Source organism: Balaenoptera acutorostrata, chromosome 1, assembly GCF_949987535.1.
Source record: "Balaenoptera acutorostrata chromosome 1, mBalAcu1.1, whole genome shotgun sequence".
NCBI classification, from domain to species: Eukaryota; Metazoa; Chordata; class Mammalia; order Artiodactyla; family Balaenopteridae; genus Balaenoptera; species Balaenoptera acutorostrata.
Genome location: NC_080064.1, coordinates 16,291,152 through 16,311,626, shown reverse-complemented (window position 1 = coordinate 16,311,626; position 20,475 = coordinate 16,291,152). Strand labels below are relative to the sequence as shown.

General features: G+C 36.2%; 1 protein-coding gene across 17 annotated transcripts in view; it reads left to right on the top strand.

Annotated features, from left to right (window-relative positions):
* EIF4G3 (eukaryotic translation initiation factor 4 gamma 3) overlaps positions 1 to 20,475 on the top strand; it is a 398,991-nt gene that overhangs the window by 287,032 nt on the left and 91,484 nt on the right. For 12 of the 17 annotated variants that reach the window (XM_057547118.1, XM_057547116.1, XM_057547082.1 and 9 more), the window contains 5 exons: positions 6,749 to 6,837; positions 11,239 to 11,485; positions 14,049 to 14,182; positions 15,901 to 16,020; positions 16,414 to 16,524. In XM_057547118.1, the coding sequence (XP_057403101.1) occupies positions 6,749 to 6,837; positions 11,239 to 11,485; positions 14,049 to 14,182; positions 15,901 to 16,020; positions 16,414 to 16,524 (701 nt within the window). The remainder of the gene's footprint in view (positions 1 to 6,748; positions 6,838 to 11,238; positions 11,486 to 14,048; positions 14,183 to 15,900; positions 16,021 to 16,413; positions 16,525 to 20,475) is intronic. The other 5 variants (XM_057547095.1, XM_057547087.1, XM_057547074.1 and 2 more) reach the window with 1 other exon arrangement.

The window sequence follows — 20,475 nt, the reverse complement described above, 5'->3', positions numbered from 1 at the left end:
GAACCCGCGTCCCCTGCATTGGCAGGCAGACTCTCAACCACTGCGCCACCAGGGAAGCCCTGTGCATTAATTTTGTGTCCTGCAACTTTACGAAATTCATTAATTAGCTCTAGTAGTTTTCTGGTGGCATCTTTAGGATTCTCTCTATATAGTATCATGTCATTTGCAAACAGTGACAGTTTTACTTCTTCTTTTCCAATTTGTATTCCTTTTATTTCTTTTCCTTCTCTGATTGCCGTGGCTAGGACTTCCAACACTATGGTGAATTAATAGTGGTGAGAGTGGACATCCTTGTGTTGTTCCTGATCTTAGAGGAAATGCTTTCAGTTTTTCACCATTGAGAATGATGTTTGCCGTGGGTCTGTCATATATGGCCTTTATGATGTTGAGGTAGGTTCCCTCTATGCCCACTTTCTGGAGAGTTTTTATCATAAATGGGTGTTGAATTTTGTCAAAAGCCTTTTCTGCATCTATTGAGATGATCATATGGTTTTTATTCTTCAATTTGTTAATATGGTGTATCACATTGATTGATTTGCGTATATTGAAGAATCCCTGCATCCCTGGGATATATCCCACTTGATCATGGTGTATGATCCTTTTAATGTGTTGTTGGATTCTGTTTGCTAGTATTCTGTTGAGGATTTTTGCATCTCTATTCATCAGTGATATTGGTCTGTAATTTTCTTTTTTTGTAGTATCTTTGTCTGGTTTTGGTATCAGGGTGATGGTGGCCTCATAGAATGAGTTTGGGAGTGTTCCTTCCTCTGCAATTTTTTGGAAGAGTTTGAGAAGGATGGATGTTAGCTCTTCTCTAAATGTTTGATAGAATTCACCTGTGAAGCCATCTGGTCCTGGCCTTTTGTTTGTTGGAAGATTTTTAATCACAGTTTCAATTTCATTACTTGTGATTGGCCTGTTCATATTTTCTATTTCTTCCTGGTTCAGTCTTGGAAGGTTATACCTTTCTAAGAATTTGTCCATTTCTTCCAGGTTGTCCATTTTATGGGCATAGAGTTGCTTGTAGTAGTCTGTTAGGATGCTTTGTATTTCTGCTGTGTCTGTTGTAACTTCTCCTTTTTCATTTCTAGTTTCACTGATCTGAGTCCTCTCCCTCTTTTTCTTGATGAGTCTGGCTAATGGTTTATCAATTTTGTTTATCTTCTCAAAGAACCAGCTTTTAGTTTTATTGATCTTTGCTATTGTTTTCTTTGTTTCTATTTCATTTATTTCTGCTCTGATCTTTATGATTTCTTTCCTTCTGCTAACTTAAGGTTTTGTCTGTTCTTTCTCTAGTTCCTTTAGGTGTAAGGTTAGATTGTTTATTTGAAATTTTTCTTGTTTCTTGAGGTAGGCTTGTATAGCTATAAACTTCCCTCTTAGAACTGCTTTTGCCGCATCCCATAGGTTTTGGATCGTCGTGTTTTCATTGTCATTTATCTCTAGGTATTTTTTGATTTCCTCTTTGATTTCTTCAGTGATCTCTTGCTTATTTAGTAACGTATTGTTTAGCCTCCATGTGTTTGTGTTTTTTACCTTTTTTTCCCTGGAATTGATTTCTAATCTCATAGCGTTGTGGTCAGAAAAGAATGCTTGATATGATTTCAATTTTCTTAAATTTACTGAGGCTTGATTTGTGACCCAAGATGTGATCTATCCTGGAGAATATTCTGTGCGCACTTGAGAAGAAAGTGTAATCTGCTGTTTTTGGATGGAATGTCCTATAAATATCAATTAAATCTATCTGGTCTATTGTGTCACTTAAAGCTTGTGTTTCCTTATTAATTTTCTGTCTGGATGATCTGTCCATTGGTGTACATGAGGTGTTAAAGTCCTTATAACAAGGACTTAAAGTTAAAGTCCTTATAACAAGGACTTAAAGTCCTTATAACAAGGACTTAAAGTTAAAGTCTATTATAACAAGGGATTGATCCCTTGATCATTATGTAGTGTCCTTTGTTGTCTCTTGTAACATTCTTTATTTTAAAGTCTATTTTAACTGGTATGAGTATTGCTACCCCAGCTTTCTTTTGATTTCCATTTGCATGGAATATCTTTTTTCATCCCCTCACTTTCAGTCTGTATGTGTCCCTAGGTCTGAAGTGGGTCTCTTGTAGACAGCATATATATGGGTCTTGTTTTTGTATCCATTCAGCCAGCCTGCATCTTTTGGTTGGAGCATTTAATCCATTCACCTGTAAGGTAATTATCGATATGTATGTTCCTATGACCATCTTCTTAATTGTTTTGGGTTTGTTTTTGTAGGTCCTTTTCTTCTCTTGTGTTTCCCACTTAGAGAAGTTCCTTTAGCATTTGTTGTAGAGGTGGTTTGGTGGTGCTGAATTCTCTTAGCTTTTGCTTGTCTGTAAAGCTTTTGATTTCTCCATCGAATCTGAATGAGATCCTTGCTGGGTAGAGTAATCTTGGTTGTGGGTTCTTCCCTTTCATCACTTTAAGTGTATCATGCCACTCCCTTCTGGGTTGTAGAGTTTCTGCTGAGAAATCAGCTGTTAACGTTATGGGAGTTCCCTTGTATGTTATTTGTCGTTTTTCCCTTGCTGCTTTCAGTAGTTTTTCTTTGTCTTTAATTTTTGCCAGTTTGATTGCTATGTGTCTTGGCGTGTTTCTCCTTGGGTTTATCCTGCCTGGGACTCTCTGCTCTTCCTGGACTTGGGTGGCTATTTCCTTTCCCATGTTAGGGAAATTTTTGACTATAATCTCTTCACATATTTTCTCTGGTCCTTTCTCTCTCTCTTCTCCTTCTGGGACCCCTATAATGCGAATGTTGTTGCGTTTAATGTTGTTCCAGTGGTCTCCTAGGCTGTCTTCATTTCTTTTCATTCTTTTTTCTTTATTCTGTTCCATAGCAGTGAATTCCACCATTACGTCTTCCAGGTCACTTATCTGTTTTTCTGCCTCAGTTATTCTGCTATTGATTCCTTCTAGTGTATTTTTCATTTTAGTTATTGTATTGTTCATCTCTGTTTGTTTGTTCTTTAATTATTCTAGGTCTTTGTTAAACATTTCTTGCATCTTCTCGATCTTTGACTCCATTCTTTTTCCGAGGTCCTGAATCTTCACTATCATTATTCTGAATTCTTTTTCTGGAAGGTTGCCTATCTGCACTTCATTTGGTTGTTTTTCTGGGGTTTTCTCTTGTTCCTTCATCTGGTACATAGCCCTCTGCCTTTTCATCTTGTCTGTCTTTCTGTGAATGTGGTTTTTGTTCCACAGGCTGCAGGATTGTAGTTTTTCTTGATTCTGCTGTCTGCCCTCTGGTGGATGAGCCTATCTAAGAGGTTTGTGCAAGTTTCCTGATCCCATTTGTTTATTAAAACTCAGTGATTAAACTTGTCTATGTCCCAAATATTTTTCAGAATTTATATATTAGTCATTTCATAAAAAGAGCTATGAGGGGAAACATTTTCCTGCCAATAATGTAAAAATTTGCAAAAATCTTGAAATCATAGCATTGCTCTCCTGTTGGAATTTACTTATTCTGGATTTTAAAGTAGTAGAAATTCAATGTGCCTCTAAGAGTTGAATTCTTATGGAGAGTTGGGGAGGCTCCTTTAGGCATCTCTAAATTGATGTAATTATGAATCTCATCCAGAGATTGTCACTTTTCCTTTGGTGCTTTAATGCAAGACAAGGGAGAAAGAATTTGTCTTTGTCTTGGAAATGTTGGTAGTACCTCTTTTAACAGAGAGCTGCTGTCATTTGTTCAGTCAATAAATTTGAATGCCTACCCTGTGTAAGGAACTTTGCTTGGCACTATGGATGATGCCTTAAGGAATATTTTAAGTAGAAGAATAACCAATCAAATCAATTCTTTAGAGAGGCCATAATTCAGGCAGTATTGCACATGATATGTTAAAATAAGAAAGTGGAGGCAGTGAGTTGAGACTATCTCTTGTTAAATCAGTGCAGTATTAAGGGCCTAATTAAGGTATAGGCATTGGCAATGGACTAGAAAGGAAAGAACAAATCTGAGACAGTATGTTAAATTTACTTCCCTTCTTCTAGCTAACTTGGTATTAATTGTCCTTTAAATCTGGCAGTTGGTGTTTCTGTCTCTGTGTCTCTCCCTCCCTTGCTTCCTCCCTCCCTTGTCGCCTACCTCTTCTTCTCCCTACTCTAGCACACCGAAGGTTACTGCACCTCTCCATCAGTAATGGTAGGAGAGGGGTTGTATATCACAATCTCACTAGACACTAGGTGTGTATCTGTGTCCAGTTTTTTAAAGGACTGAGTATCTCCTAAAGAGGTGTGTGCTTTCTCTCAGCTCTTTTTGTGAATTATTGCTTTAAATCACAACTTTAACCACTTGAACAGAGTAACAATTCTTGCTGTGTACGTAGCTAATTTTTAAAAAGCATGTTATATGTGTTATGTTACCCATGGAAGAAATGTTTTGTTTAATGTTTTGGGGTTGGGTACATTTGATACAGTTTTGAAGGAAAAGTTTGTCTACATCTTTGGTTTTTTTGTTTAGAGGAAACTACTCCTGAGTTTGTGTTTCGTCTTAACAAATCCTCCAGAAAGTAGTCTTCCCCTTTTCCATGAATGGAAATTAGAGCTGAATTCATGCATATATGAAACAAAATGTTAATTTAAATGTACAGTTTCCTCAAACTCTCTATAACTCTTAAAAAGGATTCTTCTGTGGAAGCAGAATTAATCAGAAGCATTTCAGAGAGATGCATATAAAATGGACTGGTTATATAAAATCAGAAGATTCATTAAAATTGAAAAGAGACCACCACATACCACATATATGAATACATGAATGTACATATTCATCATAAGACTGTGAGGCAACAGCGAATTTAAACCCACCCATAGTTACCATAATCTGAGTTCCGTACTTTGAGAAAATGGTTTACCTTGGTAGGCCACAAAGGAAGAATAACAATTGATCTAATAATGCTTTATTGTTCCTTATGGTCTGTGAAGGGAAGGATAAAGACATTGTTTTGAGGTGTGTGTAACAAAGGGGATTTACAGAGTATTTTTATGATGGTGCAGTAATTTTGAGAAGATGGTTAAATGTCTCCTTTTCCTTGTTCCCCAGACCAGTGTGACTGTTTATATTCTACTGTTCTTCCAAAAAAGATTTGAACCTGCCCCAGAGAGATTAGTTGGTTTAGTCTCAATGAGATCTTTTATTTCTATAAGGAATCAGATTAGATGTTTCCCTTCAGCTTTGTGTTTATTCCTTTTGTGGGATCCTTTTAATATATTCTATTTGCTATGTGATGTTTAAATTATCATTAAATTGTACATCCAAGTGTTGAATGATTTTGTGGAATTTGTAAGCCAAATAAATTTTAAAAATCCTTTGTAAGCTTAACTTTCCATCTAAAACTTCTGGTACAATAGAATAATTCAATAAAAACTATGTTTCTGCGAATTCCCTGGCAGTCCAGTGGTTGGGACTAGGTGCTCTCACTGCTGGGGCCCCAGGTTCGATCCCTGGTCTGGGAACTAAGATCCGGCAAGCTGTGCGGCACGGCCAAAAAGAAAAAAAAAATGATCTGTTTCTTCCTTAATTTTCACCCCAGCAGTATGAAAGGGTAGGCCAACAGTATTGATGTGAAGTGAGAGCTGAATGTTGTAGAAGTGCTGCCTATCTAATGAAATCTTAATCAAAGTATCCTTTTGTTGTCTAGAAAGCTTTTTTATCTATTTGTTTGTTTGTTTATTTATTTAATTCTTTTGGCTGCTCCAGGTCTTAGTTGCGGCACACAGGATCTTTGCTGCGGCATGTGGACTCTTAGTTGAGGCATGCGTGTGGGATCTAGTTCCCCGACCAGGGATCAAACCTGGGCCCCCTGCATTGGGAATGCGAGTCTTACCCACTGGACCACCAGGGAAGTCCCTAGAAAGCTTTTTAAAACAGAATCTGGGGACTTCCCTAGTTGCACAGTGGTTAAGAATCCACCTGCCAATACAGGGGACACGGATTCCATCCCTAGTCCAGGAAGTTACCACATGCCTCAGAGCAACTAAGCCCGTGTGCCACAACTACTGAGCCTGTGCTCTAGAGCCTGTGAGCCACAACTACTGAGCCCATGTGCCACAACTAATGAAGCCGGTGCACCTAGAGCCTGTGCTCCACAACAAGAGAAGCCCCCGCAATGAGAAGCCCACGCACCACAATGAAGAGTAGCCCCCACTCGCCGCAACTAGAGAAAGCCTGTGCGCAGCAATGAAGACCCAAAACACAGCCAAAACTAAATAAAAATCATTAAGAAAAAACCAGAATCTGGAATTTAATATTTTTTGTGGCTTAAAGGAACCTTAGATATCTTCTAATCTTACTCTTTCTTATACTTTATAGTTGAATATGCTGGTGCCTGAGAAGTGTGACTTGCTTATGATCACATAGTTGATTAACAGTAGAACCAGGCCCAAGTCTAGAATTGGCTGGTAGGGCAGTTTTTTTATATAGATACTCACCTCATACTGAATTATGTACCTCAGTATGTCCTAACCATGAAATAGGAGGAACTTAGGCCACTGGTTGAAGGCCATATGAACTGATGTGACCAATTTGTGCCTAAGACATTTGCCATTGCCATCTTTGGGCCACAGCTACTCAGCTCTTCACTTTATCATCCATCTGTCTCCTCAGTGTGGAGGAAGCCCTCTTTTTTTCTGCTAAATTTGAACACAGGTATCACTTAGACCTAATGTTTCCAAACTTTGCAGTGGGAAGTAATGGCAGTCTGCTTTTCTGTTTCAGCTCAGACAGCTATAACTGCACCAAAGACGTGGAAGAAACCAAAAGATCGGACCCGAACCAGTGAAGAGCTGTTAGAGGCAGAATCGGAGGTAAGGGGCAGCAGTAAATCTCTTCAGCTCATCTTCAGAACACTGGTGCCATTTCCTAAAACAATGTGGGTTTGTAACTTTTTCTTGAGATACTGTTTTCCAAGCAAATATATCGAGCTCAGGGTCTGATTTTTTTTTTTTAATCCATTTACAGAATTTTTAAAAGATTGTTAATAGCATGTTCAATTTCATTGAATTCTTGTCTCTGTTTTAAAATACCTCTTCTCAAGTGGCAAAAATAAGTATTGTTTAATTTTTTTCCTTATATTAAACAGACGGAAAGACTAATCTGGTTTTTTAAAAACAGGATTATTTTCAAATACCTATTAGCAGTGCTGGTGGAAATCATCAGATGTATTTTAAGGAAATTGATTTTGAATCTGTTGTCTTTTACCTGAATCCCAGGAATATAACTTTTCACATATGGTTTGTCTATTTGAACTAAGCCATGCCAGATTTCGCTGTAGGATACAACACACCAGGTCCAGGACATGATGTGAGGAAGAATCAAGAGCAGATTTAGTCCTAAGGAGTGCTCTACCAATTTCATAGTCTCTAATCTCAGTATCCTTAGTCTTATGTACTGAAGCTTTTAATGAAGAGTAATATAAACAATCTCTATGTTGCTTTTTTATTCTTGAGCTCTTCTTATATCTACTTTATTAAAATAATTTTCATTGAATGTTTAAGATGATAACATTAAAATGTAGAAATTACTTTAAAATAACTTTAAATGCATTTATTTCATAAAACTTTTCTAGCTAGTTACAATTATTACCCCCTTCAGGCAGCTCATAGTACCCCTTTGTTACTTCTCCCTGTCCTGTCATTGCTCGTACATGGTGCTCTGTTGATGTCACAGTTAGTCCCGTAGCAACCGCTAAAATGTTTCATGGGAGTGATTTCATTATGGTTATCAGGGCGTAAGAATTGGCAGTAAGTTATAGAGGTGCAAATAGTTGCTACACTCCTATTGCAACTGAACAGGAAAATGTTGCTCCTACAAAGAATAAAATACCTTCCAGAGACAGGGGAATCGCATACATTCCTGGTATGGCTGTAAGAGCTTCACAGACTGGTTTCTCTTTAGATTCAGCTGTTATTTATTCACTTTGTTCTATTATACTTTGTGTTTCTTTGCCCTGTGGCTGTTTTTCAAAGCATTATTGAATATTAAATGGGTAGGTCACTATTCCTGTGCCTCCAAGTATTCATCCTCATCTTCAGGTCGGGGTTGACAAACTTTTCCTATAACGGTCCAGATGGTAAAGTAACTATCAGGCTTTGTGGACTATATGATCCCTGTCACAATTTCTCAACTCTGCTGCTATAGCCCAAAAGCAACCGTAGACAATGTGCAAATGAATGAGTGGCTGTATTTCAGTAAAAGTTTCTTGAAATTTGAATTTCATATAATATTCACATATCATAAAATATTCTTCTTTGAAATGTGTTTCCACCATTACAAGTGTAAAAACCATCCTTACCTTGCACACTATACAAAAACAGGTGAGGAGCCAGATTTGGCCCACGGGCCATAGTTTGCTAAAACCTGCTTTAGATTGTTATTCTTCATACAGAAGAACTGTTTGGACTCATTTTGAACCAACCACTTTTTTCTTAAACTTATAGTTTAAAAGTATAATAAAAAGATATTTGGTCATTTGCACACAGACTTTTTCCAGAAATCCTATTCCCTTGTCTTTCCTAAAATTGAGCATTTACCAGAGTAGTTTAGTTAATATTGGTTGTCACTGTCTTCATTTTTCACTGATCATCAAGGTCTTCTTTTCTTAGATTTTTCTCAGCCTTTAAAAGAATGGGTTTAGGTATCAGCATATTTTAGGTTATATATTGAGTTGTTACGTTATTGCAAGTACTTAACCAAATTCTTTAAATTATAGCCTAGAAAGGTAGCTTGAAGGATGATTCATCTTAAAATTGTTAGTCAGGGCATCCTAAAATTTATTTTAAATTTTTCAGGTATTTCATTGATCGTTACATATGTAGTTGTCAATCTGATTTTCTAGCACTTTAAAAACTTGTGCATTGGGGCTTCCCTGGTGGTTCAGTGGTTGAGAATCTGCCTGCCAGTGCAGGGGACACGGATTCGAGCCCTGGTCTGGGAAGATCCCACATGCCGCGGAGCAAATGGGCCCATGACCCACAACTACTGAACCTGTGCGTCTGGAGCCTGTGCTCTGCAACAAGAGGCCGCGACAGTGAGAGGCCTGCACACCGCGATGAAGAGTGGCCCCTGCTTGCCGCAACTAGAGAAAGCCCTCGCACAGAAACGAAGACCCAACACACCCAAAAATAAATTAATTAATTAATTAAAAAAAACAAAACAAAACAAAAACTTGTGCATTAAGCAGGCAGTTTTGTCAACTAAATTCTTGTTTTAGTAAGTTCCTATAAAAGTTTCTGCTTTGACAGTCTGGCCAATAAAGTGTTTTCTTTTTTCAATCTGGTTTTCTGGGTAAACAACTGAAGAACTGTTAGACATTTACAGACTAATTGAGTAGAGCTCCATCCTGCTGAAGGAAGAATAATCATCATAAATATTTAATGCAGCAATTTTTTTGTGGATTCCCTTGAAAAATATCCCTTCTAATAATGTGCCTCAGACACCTCATTGATTCTTTGTGCTCTGAATTATGGTTTGTCATTCATGGGCCAAGTTTCTTTATACTTTTTTTTTCCAGTTAGAAATTGACTTTCTAAGTAATGCATCCTCTGTTTATATCCAATAGATTGTTTGTTGTTGTTGGTTTTAGGTACAGAGAAGATGACTCAATAAATTTTTTTCTCTAAAACAGCATTTTTTCACATTTTACAGGATCTATAATAAGAGTTCTATATGATTGTATAATGTAGTTATACTGCTCTGTAATAAGTTTAAGTACCATTTACAGACTCACATGCCAGATTATTAAAGATCTTCTTGATGACCTGTACTTAATTATAAGGTGGTATTACAAGGTTGTTTTGAGTTTAGACTATAGTAGAGTATAGAATAAGAAAAAGTGAGGCTGCTAATTCATGATTCAAACTTGGTAGATCAGTTTCTTCTCAAAGTATAAAAGATGCCTCACTTACTGCCATGTTTTATAAAAATAAATCATTTTCGTCTTTTATTTTCTTGGAATTTTTATGTCTGTCTTTCTTTTGATGGTTTCTGTGCTCTTCCTGTTGGAAGAACAAGGGGGAGAGAGAGAGAGAGAGAAGGGAGTGTATTTGCATGAACTTTTTATTTCCATTTTAGAAACAAGGCCTAAAAACCATCTGTTTCTGTTGATAACATTTTAAAATTTAGCGTCTTTTCCCCATGATCTGATTTTAGTAGAAGAAAATTTATTAGTATCATATCTGTTATAATACTTAATAACAAAGTAGGGTTTGTAACTCTTTAATTTAAAAAATTTTTTTTCATAAATCAGTTGGGTGACTACTTCCTGGTGTATATGACATCCTTTTATACCATCCTCTGTTCAACCAATTCAATAGAGCCTCGAATTTGGCTCTCCTAGTGTGAATTTATCCACTGGGATTTGTGGTAAATTGCTGTTTCCTTTGAGAGCTTCTTCCAAAGGATTGTTTTCAGAGTGCTTCCCTTTGAAAAAGAAAGACTTAAAGTTCACTGAGAACTTTGCCTCAGGGAGTTTTGAGGGCTGATATGGCCCTTAAGAATTACTTTTTTTTTTTTTTTGTATCTGAAACTGAGATGGTCAAAAATAATCTGGTGAATAACTTTAATTCGATTTTGCCTTTTAAAAATAGGATGCCCTGGAACCCAGATTTCTCCCTGGGGGAATATATTCCAAGCATTTTTCCATGTATAATTTGAACAAGGTCACAATCTCAGAGAATTCTAAGAACCAGTAAACAAAATAGATTTTAACTAACAAGTGTCCTCCTTGTTAAATGTGAGGGATGGTCAGCTTTGTGGGACTTAGCATACTTTAAACTATTCATTGAACTCTCTATTTCACAGCCAGAGGACAGCACAAAAAAATACCCTCTAGTGTGTTTCTTTTTATATTTGCTGAGCTTTAGTGGCAAGGGTAATAGTGCTTGATATAGATTCTGACTAGAACTCTTTCATGTCCATCAAGTTCCAAGGATTAACAGTTCTTTCCTTTTTAACCTTTGGTATATTTAGATTTCATTAGTCATGTTAAAGCATTTCAGTAGCCATTTGAATTGTCTGCTTTATCCCAGGATATGAAATGAGAAAAGTGTTTTAAATAAACTTACCATTTTAGTACCATATGCTGAACACAGACATCCTTATCTTGAGTGACATGTTTTCCTATGCTTTTTGAGGGGATAAATGTGGGTCTTCCTGTGTATTTACATACAGTGAAAAGAATATAACCTCTGTGTTCACTTATGCTTTAGCCTAAAGCTGAAGAGGAGCTTTCAGGTGACAAAGTACTTGAATCTGAACAGGATAAAATGAGCCAAGGGTTTCATCCTGAAAGAGACCCCTCTGACCTAAAAAATGTGAAAACTGTGGAAGAAAATGGAGAAGAGGCTGAGCCTGTACGCAATGGTGCTGAGAGTGTTTCTGAGGGTGAAGGAATAGATGCTAATTCAGGCTTCACTGATAGTTCTGGTGAAGGGGTCACATTCCCATTTAAATCAGGTAAGTTTATCCCTGTCTTCCTGTGTATGTCTTTCCTTCTCTCCTTCACTGTACTGCAACTTAGAGAAATGTTGCCTCCTCATGAAGAAATATTGGATGGAAGGAAGAGGCTCATCACAATGTAATATTTACAGAATAGATCAGCAGGCGGGCGTTAGTAGCTAGCAAATCCAGAGAGTCCTATGTTGGCGGAAGTGAGATCTGATGCTGGTATTCTGCTTTCACTGGCATTGGAGGAGCAGCTGGCAAAGGAAATCAGTGCTAGGTTGGTAGAATTCGACAAGAGAAATTTAATTTTTTCATTTTAATTGAAAGAGATATTTCAGATATGATGGCCATGTTCCTTGAGATAGTGTACTTGTCATTTCACAAACCTTGAACTTAGTTTGTTGATAGAACTCACTCTGTAGAGCTGAACGCCAGTAGGCAGTTGGAAGCAGTATGACTAAGTTATTAAGCACCTGTGGTATGGGAAGTGCCCTATGAAATATGTGATAAACCCTAGAGGATCTTTCAGCTTTAGACACTGTCAAATGCACTAAACCTCTGTCCTAATACTATATAAACCATGGTTGACTTTGAGATTTATGGATATTTGGTGTGGACATGTGGGGAAAGGTAGAAAATTTGGGTTAGGTGAAAAGTTTTTCTTAGTCTGCCAAATCTAAAGTGACGTCCGCATGAGGTAGTGTTTGAATGTAAAATATCAGGCCTCAAAAATAATCTCGACCAGTGTTTTTCAAACTTCTGGTTTTAACCGATTTAATAGGTTGTGAAATTAATTTAGTAAGTTATAACCAACATTTTTTAAAAAGGAGAATAGAATAAAGATTGTCAGTGCATTACATGCACTAAGCGAAGTATTGTTTTTTTAAACTTTTAATTTCATTTATATATGTGTGTGTTTGCTCAGAGTCATGAAATCACTATATTTCTTACTGTGAGTTGTTGTCAAAAATGTTTGAAAGCCCTTCATCGATCCCACCTTAATATACTGATCAGTTATATTTAGTGAAAACACTACCAGTGAACTGTACTCCTAATGAGCTTTATGAAATTGTAAGGTTAGGCTATTGTAAATTTTGTTTAAATTTCTAAGCAATTCTTAGAAATTGTTAGACCAAATGGCATTTGAATTAAATGTTTAATTAAGCATTGTTGGGTTTTGGGTTTATTATAGATTACAGTAATTGTGGGATTTGGCTCAGATTTGAGTGGTAAAGTTTTAAAGCTCAATATACTGACACTTAAAGCTCAATATACTGACACTTCTTCTAAAGATCCAGGCTTATACTGCCAAGCACTTGGGCTACCACCAATCCTTGTTCAGGGATTGAAGGACTCTTGTCATTTTTTAGGACTGTATAAATTATATTTTTATCCTTTAGTTTGGCAAGGAAAAAGTGCACAACTATAGACCCTAACTATATTGATCAACTAACTGCCCTTTGCCCCAGTAATATACACTAGCAGTAACTGAGGAAAAGGGCAATTTAAAATTTAGATCCTAATAAACTGTATATATTTTAATAAATATGATATGGTAATAAAATATCTGTGAAATTCTCACAGACCATCAGTGAGTCTATGACCTGTATATTAGGAACCACTAAGATAAAGAAGGATCTAGTGTCCTGTCATGAAGTGATCTGGGACCTGATTTTGATGAGTGTTTTGTTAATTAAAAGAAAAAGCTGTGACTTGCTTTTATTATCCAATAAAAATTTCAAGAAATTCTCCAACTTTATATAATGATAGTAGAATTGTGAGTAATGATAGCTGAAACAATAGTAAGAGTAGCAAAGTAAGTGCTGTGGCAAAGAACTAATTTAAAATTCATATTAAAAATATTAGCTAAGAATATGTTTAGTGACAAGATTTTTGGACAAAGATATGTGCTTTTCCAGTCTAGTCGGCTCAGTAAGCAAGTACATTATTTTGTTTTCTTCAGATTAAACTGTAATCAGGGAAAATAATCTATAGACTGCTTAGACTTTTCAGAATCTTTAATAAGTTATTTGCTTTTGTGTTTTACATCCTTTTACCTTTTTTTTTTTTCCCTCCAAAGTAACATTTCCAAGTGAACATACAAAGTATCCTTCTTTTCCAGGAAACCAAGAGTATTATTATGTACAAACTACTAGGTGTAAGATAGGCTACAGGATGTATTGTACAACATGGGGAATAGAGCCAATATTTTGTAATAACTGCAAATGGAGTATATAACCTTTAAAAATTGTATTTAAAAAAAAGGCTTGGTAGTTTATTTAATGAGGATTATTACATGTCCCTGACCAAAGGCTGCTTAATGTGTAAATGAAATGGTTCCTATAGCACCTTACTTCAGATTACTTTACTATTCAAAGGTATCCAGAAGGGGATAAAAGAACAAATAACAGTTTAAATCTTTATATGACATTTTCTGACTGAAGCTCAGTGTTTCCTTGGTGGCTTTGTTTGTATCTGATGAGATAAAGTAAAATATTGCAGTCAGCTTATACTCTTACTGGATATACATATAATGACCTTATAGACAGTTGTCTGCCTGCATTCCTCTTTTTAGAATCCTGGAAGCCTGCTGATACAGAAGGCAAGAAGCAGTATGACAGGGAGTTTTTGCTGGATTTCCAGTTCATGCCAGCATGTATTCAGAAACCAGAGGGCCTGCCTCCTATCAGTGATGTGGTTCTTGACAAGGTAAGCTGAGCACTCAGAGAAAGCTATGTCTTTTTGGTGGGAACTGTTTTTAACTATCAGTGCAAATATGTGAAGTGTGAGCAATTCTTAGAAATTGTTGGACCAAATGGCATTTGAATTAAATGTTTAATTAAGCATTGTTGGGTTTTGGGTTTATTATTATAGATTACAGTAATTGTGGGGTTTGGCTCATATTTGAGGGGTAAAGTTTTAAAATTTATTGTCAGCTTATTATGGCTGCTTCCTAGTGATGTGGTAGAAACTGTGTCTGTTGGGCTAATATACCTATCTTTCCCCACTGTTCTAAAACCTCAGTAGGGAATTAGAATGGTATTGAGGTTAGGTCAGAAACCTAGGAAAGTATTTGGCAGATCGAACTTCAGTGGGAGTTAACATAATTCAAATAGTGTATAACTCAAAATTTCCCTAAGAGATACTTATAGGAGGATTAGTCTTTAACCTGTGCAAATAAATAGGCACCCTTTCTCTTTACATCTGTTCTTAATGGTGCATACAGAAAATTAGTCCAGTCAGTGTTTATTTCATCTGTTTATTAAATTAAAAGATGTAAAGTCAGGTGTATATCACCCAAATAATTTCATGTAAATCAGTGATGAACCAGTTCTGGTGACTAAGCTCTCATTTTATAGAGGAACTGTTAATCCCTAATTAAAGTGTAGACGGTAACTTTGTTACAGAATGAGATACAGTTCTTATTGGGATTTCTAGCAGCTGCTTTTCCAGACCTTATTTATATTATTTTATTCTGTTATAGCAACAAATCGTTTTATTTCTCTTGCTGAGTCCTCTCTGTTAGGTACTAACATGAGGACAGTTGAATGATTGGTGGTACTAATTTGAAACTACTTCGGTACCTCAGAGGGCAAGTTTTGTTATACCCACTGAATTAGATTATCATCTTAGAAGATATTCCTTCCTGTCTTCCTACCTTATCTGTTTCTGACTTTGGCCAATCATGAGTTGATTTCTCACTGAGCTACTTAGCTTTGCTGAGGGTATAGTCACATTATACGCCTATACAAAGCCAGATATCTCCGATTAACATGGCAGACAAAGTGAGATTTTAACTGAGTCATCATAGGGAATTCCCTGGCAGTCCAGTGGTTAGGACTCGGCACTTTCACTGCCAGGGCCCAGGTTCAATCCCTGGTCAGGGAACTAAGATCCCGCAAGGGGTGCGGTGCAACCAAAAAAAAAAAAAGGAAAATTAAATGAGTCATAACATGTGAAACTTATCTCCTTTTGAGATTTGTTGTCCACTCAAAATACATCCTTTACTAACCATAAGTCAACAGCATCAAAACCGAAAGGGGCAATATCAGGTTTCTTCGAGGCAAGTGCTTTGATGATCCTGGAAAAAGATTCCAAAATTTGGCCCTAGTTCATAAGTTCTCAAAATAGCTTGTCTTGTGCCATTCTACTGGTCCTAAGTGTCTAGTGAACCAGTCCACTGATTGTCTAGCCTCCCCTTGGGAATTGTAGGCCTAATCATTCCCAGGGAACCAAAAAACCATTGTTGACTAAGGGCTCTGTGGCTAGCCCAGGAGAATCTATCAGGATTCAGATTGGACTCCCACTGGCTCAAAAAGCCAGTGCTTGTCTTTTCAGCTGACATAACTTTTCAGTCTAAGTTTTTATCTTCTTGGCACTGAATGCTCTGGAACTTGTGTTAAGCTTTCCTTTGTTTCTTTGTGCAGATCAACCAACCGAAATTGCCAATGCGAACTCTGGATCCTCGGATTTTACCTCGAGGACCAGACTTTACTCCAGCCTTTGCAGATTTTGGAAGGCAAGCCCCTGGTGGAAGAGGTGTACCTGTAAGTGCAAGTTCCCTACAACCCAGTTAGTTAGAAACTGTCATAGACTTCATGTCATCTTGTCTAACGGCAAGAGAGCAAGCAGCTTTTTATTCCTTGATTCTTCTAACCAAGAAGAAGAAGTAGAAGAGGCGAAGACTATCCTTTCCATACTAATATTAAAACAAATAAAGAATACACTTGAGTCGTCTTTACTTGAAAGAAGCTGGTCTACATTAATTTGGTCTCGATTTTTTTTTCATATTTTTGCAGTTGAAAAGACCTGCAAATGGGTTAAAAATAGAGCCAATCTTGAATAGGATTCCTGTTCTGTCTTGAGGTGTCCTGATATATATACTAGAGGTCTCTGGTGACATTCAGCTAATGGTCATCTCTTTGTCTTTGTTTCTACAGATTTGCAAAGTGCAGAGCAGGCATGGATTGCCAATTCTGGAACAGAGCAAAGCCCCAACTTGCACGCCACTGGAGATGTCTCACCCACCCCTGAAGAGCCTGCCTCTAGGGGTGCGCTGAATCTTTAAAAAAAAACAAACAAAAAAACAGTAGTCTGTGGTGTTATATTTTCTGTTTTGCTCTTCTCATTTACTGTAGGTTGTGAAGTCAAAATATGAAAAAATGATATGTACAAAAGAGTGCAGTTGGTAAACTGCACGTTGCCTTTACACCCCCAGTGGCAGGCTCTTCAGCGGTGGAAGTGGCATCACCAATGGAGTTATGCTGGGGCACTGCACTATGCAGAATTTGGCAGGCTCTGCCTACTCCATGCTTTGTAGACTTACAGAAAGCATGGGGTAAAGTTGCCAGTGATGTGAATACCTCTTTTTCCCAAGTTGGAATGGCATAGAGAACACTTAATCTGAAGTTCTGAAGGAGCTTGGGGTTTGATGTACATTTGTGGATCACCCTGTTTACACTACTTTATTTTATGTTTGTAAAAATATTTTTATATAAGGTGACATTTTTTTATTTCCCCATCACCTTTTTATTTCTGGAATGGCAACTTTTGAAACCTGCTTTGAAATAAGACTACACTGTTTGAAAACAAATGACACTTGGTAGACATTTGAATTATTTGAATTATTTGCCTGCAGCCAAATACTGATTGAAAATACTTAAAGGTCTACACCGTGTTGGAGGCTTTATACAGTAAAACTTACAGAAAATCTTAATTTGAAGCATACTTTTTATTGAGCATCACCATCTTAAAGACCTCTGTGTATATAATATTCTGTTCTCACAGGTTTGAAATTTAATGTTTATCTAATTTCTCTAAATACCAAATTAAAATATTTTCCTAAATTTTTGAATTTCCACACCAGAGAGTCTTAGAAAGCAGCTTTCTAGAAACCATTTTATACCTTGTTTTTCAGCATTATTTCCCTTGTTGGTGGGTTAAATTTATATTTGTTAACGTTTGTTTTAGTTCTGGTTTCGTTTTATATCTTTGTTTTGCCAAACATTTGAAATAATGTTGATGCCATTTTGATTATTCCCTGGTTAATATCTGTGGTTATCATGTTGCTCAGTTTTGTTCATATGTTAGTCACAGAAGATATGAATTCCGGCATCTCCTCTTCCCGTGGATACTGTCACTTTTCATTATCAGCTTGCTATTGTCTAATAATCAGGTATAGCATAAAGGCAATACTATGAATTAAGAATAACTATATCTCTCTCAAAATACTGAAATTAGAAAAGGAGTTTTAAAAGTAACTATCACAATGTATGTTTGCCCAATAATTTATGTGCCTGCATATATCAGATAAATGGGTTATTTGGTGCAAAGTAATGTGACAGGGAATGAGCCATTATCAATAATTTGTAGTGTCTCCAAAAAATGTGCTTTGTTTAATTCACTTTCTTTGCATAGCTTTGTCATGTGCCACAAGCTAATTTTTAAGTGGAATTATTTTGATTAATCAAGGTAATATTAATATGTTAAGTCTTAATGCAAGTAATTATTCTTCCAACATCTCCCATAGCAAACAAACATTCTCCATGTAATTTGTCCAGCTTACCTTGGTATATTGGTGAAGATAAAGATGAGAATTTTAAAGGATATGTATTATATATCAATAATGCTGCTTGGAAAAAAACAGCAGCCCTACTCTTCATAGTTTCTGGTTCCATACAGCTTCCAAATTGGCTTATAAATAATTACCATGCAAAGACGTTAAGATCTACTAGGTATGCTTCTTAGGATAGCTTAATTTTCCAGGACTCCTGGTATAAACTTTCCTGCAACAGACTTGTTATAAAATATTTTTAATGTGTAGCAATTGTTTTAGCGTCATATGCAGTTACATACAATTTTTAAACATAAAGGTAGGTCTTTTGATGGACAGTTAAGTGTATATCTGTTGGAAACACCCAGGCAGTATCATCCCTCTAGTTTTTTAAAAATCAAATTAATTGGCTATTGTGGTGTTAATTTTAATAGTAATCTGTTGGCAGACATCACAGAAAGTGCCCCAGAAGAAATGTATTGAGAAAGGGGCTGTGGACCTATAGTGGTAACTTGCCACTCATGTTCATTTTAACTAACTTTGAGATTCACTGAGCTGTTATAAAAATCCTAGGTGCAAAGAGGTTTCCTAAGCTCATATCATCCTTCCCTCTCTCTTAAAGGGACCCTTGGTTATCTCTCTTTAAAAAATGCTAGAATGAATATTGGTCCTATTTTCTTTGGTTATCCAGGTAAGCAGAAGTGTTTGAGCTTATAGTCTCTGAGTGAGATAGGAGCAATGTATATTAAATTCTACAGCAGAGATGTGTATAGTTTCTTATTTAATACATTTAAGAAAAAGAGTGGGTAAAAAATTTTAAATTTTTTAGCTCACCTGAAAAAAATTGTGTATCACTAGTTAGCCTGAAATTTTGACACTTCATTTTAGTTTTGACATTTGTGGACCCTGCACACATTATACCTCAAAGTTCCTCTTCAAGTCATCAGTCAGGATTGGCCTTCAAGCAAAGAAACCAGGCTTTATTTCTTTGTATATATTCCATAACTCTCAGCACAGGATCCTAGATTTTGTTTGTATTTAGTAGATAAGTCATTCATTACATATGGTGCAACTTTTGAAAGATACTGTAAATCTGACAATTTATATTAAGTTTTTCACACACACACAAAGGACACGAAATGTTTAAAGGTAATTAACCAGTCTATATATCACTTTTTTAAAAGTTTCTTTTTTTCCTTTGGTATTGATGATAATACCTGATATTGTACCTAGTTTTTAGGTCCTTTTACATGCCTTATTGTATCCTGTGATCCTCGTAATAACTTGTAAGTAAGATAAGCATTTAATATGTGAGAAAGTTTAAGTTCAACAAAGTTGAGACTTGCTCACAGTAACTTTGCTCATAAGTAGCAGAATTGTATTCAAGAGTCCACAATTCTTTTGTCTTCTAATCTGCCTCTTTTCTCCACTTCACCAGACAGTGAATCATTCTCAGAGTATAAACATTCTCAGAGTATAAGCATAAGAATGTTAGAGATTAATTAATCAAGCATGTTAAGCATTTATAAGAATAGTAATCTATTGAGGACTCAGTATACTTAGGTAAATATTTGTGAACAGTATCTATCTTAGTTTTATCCAGAGATACAGATAAAGTTAAATTTGTCTTGGAAGGCTGCACATGGATTATAATTTCAATTTTTTAATCCTAGACTAACAGTTTATCTTATCTTTTCAAAACTTTTTTTCCTTTGAAACACTGTTGTTATCTATTTAGTACTGTATCTCACATCTCTATGCTGCTTGTTTGAAATTCACTCATATTACTCATATTACCTGTCTTGGGGCAGGTAAAGAGTTGTAGCGTAAATCATACTTACTTTTTAGAAATCTCAAACATTCATTGGTGTTTGCAGTATTTTTTTGGAAGTGGACGTTTTCTAACTTTATTCAAACATGATTAAAATTATATCCACAGATTATACTATGGCTCTTACACGATTTTGACATAATTACCTTTTATTACACCCACCAATCTTTGTCCTTGACAAATTTTTATGTTCAGATGCATTGATTAAGTTAAATGCCTTGTGATCTTTGAATTTTATCCAAACATTGAAAAGGATAGTAACCCACATGAATTAACACTAGAATATATCCTGAATTATAAGAACCAGACAATACATGGTTTACTACCTTTTCTTAACAGAATTCTTTTGCCTGAGCTACCATATCAAGGTTTCAGTACTGTCTGGTTTAGCAGCTGTTCCCTGTTGGTACTTTTCTAGTATGGTGATCCTCTTTAGTTCTCTCTCAGTTACACCATGCATGGTACCTCTGGGTTTATTTGACCTCAGCTTTTTCATGTTTATGAAATAGTCTTAAGATCATATCATCAGTACCAAGTCCTTAGCTGGATGTATTTGACAAGATTGCTGTGTATTTTCCAGAAATTCTAAGTTTTGATCCTGATACATCCTTGATACTG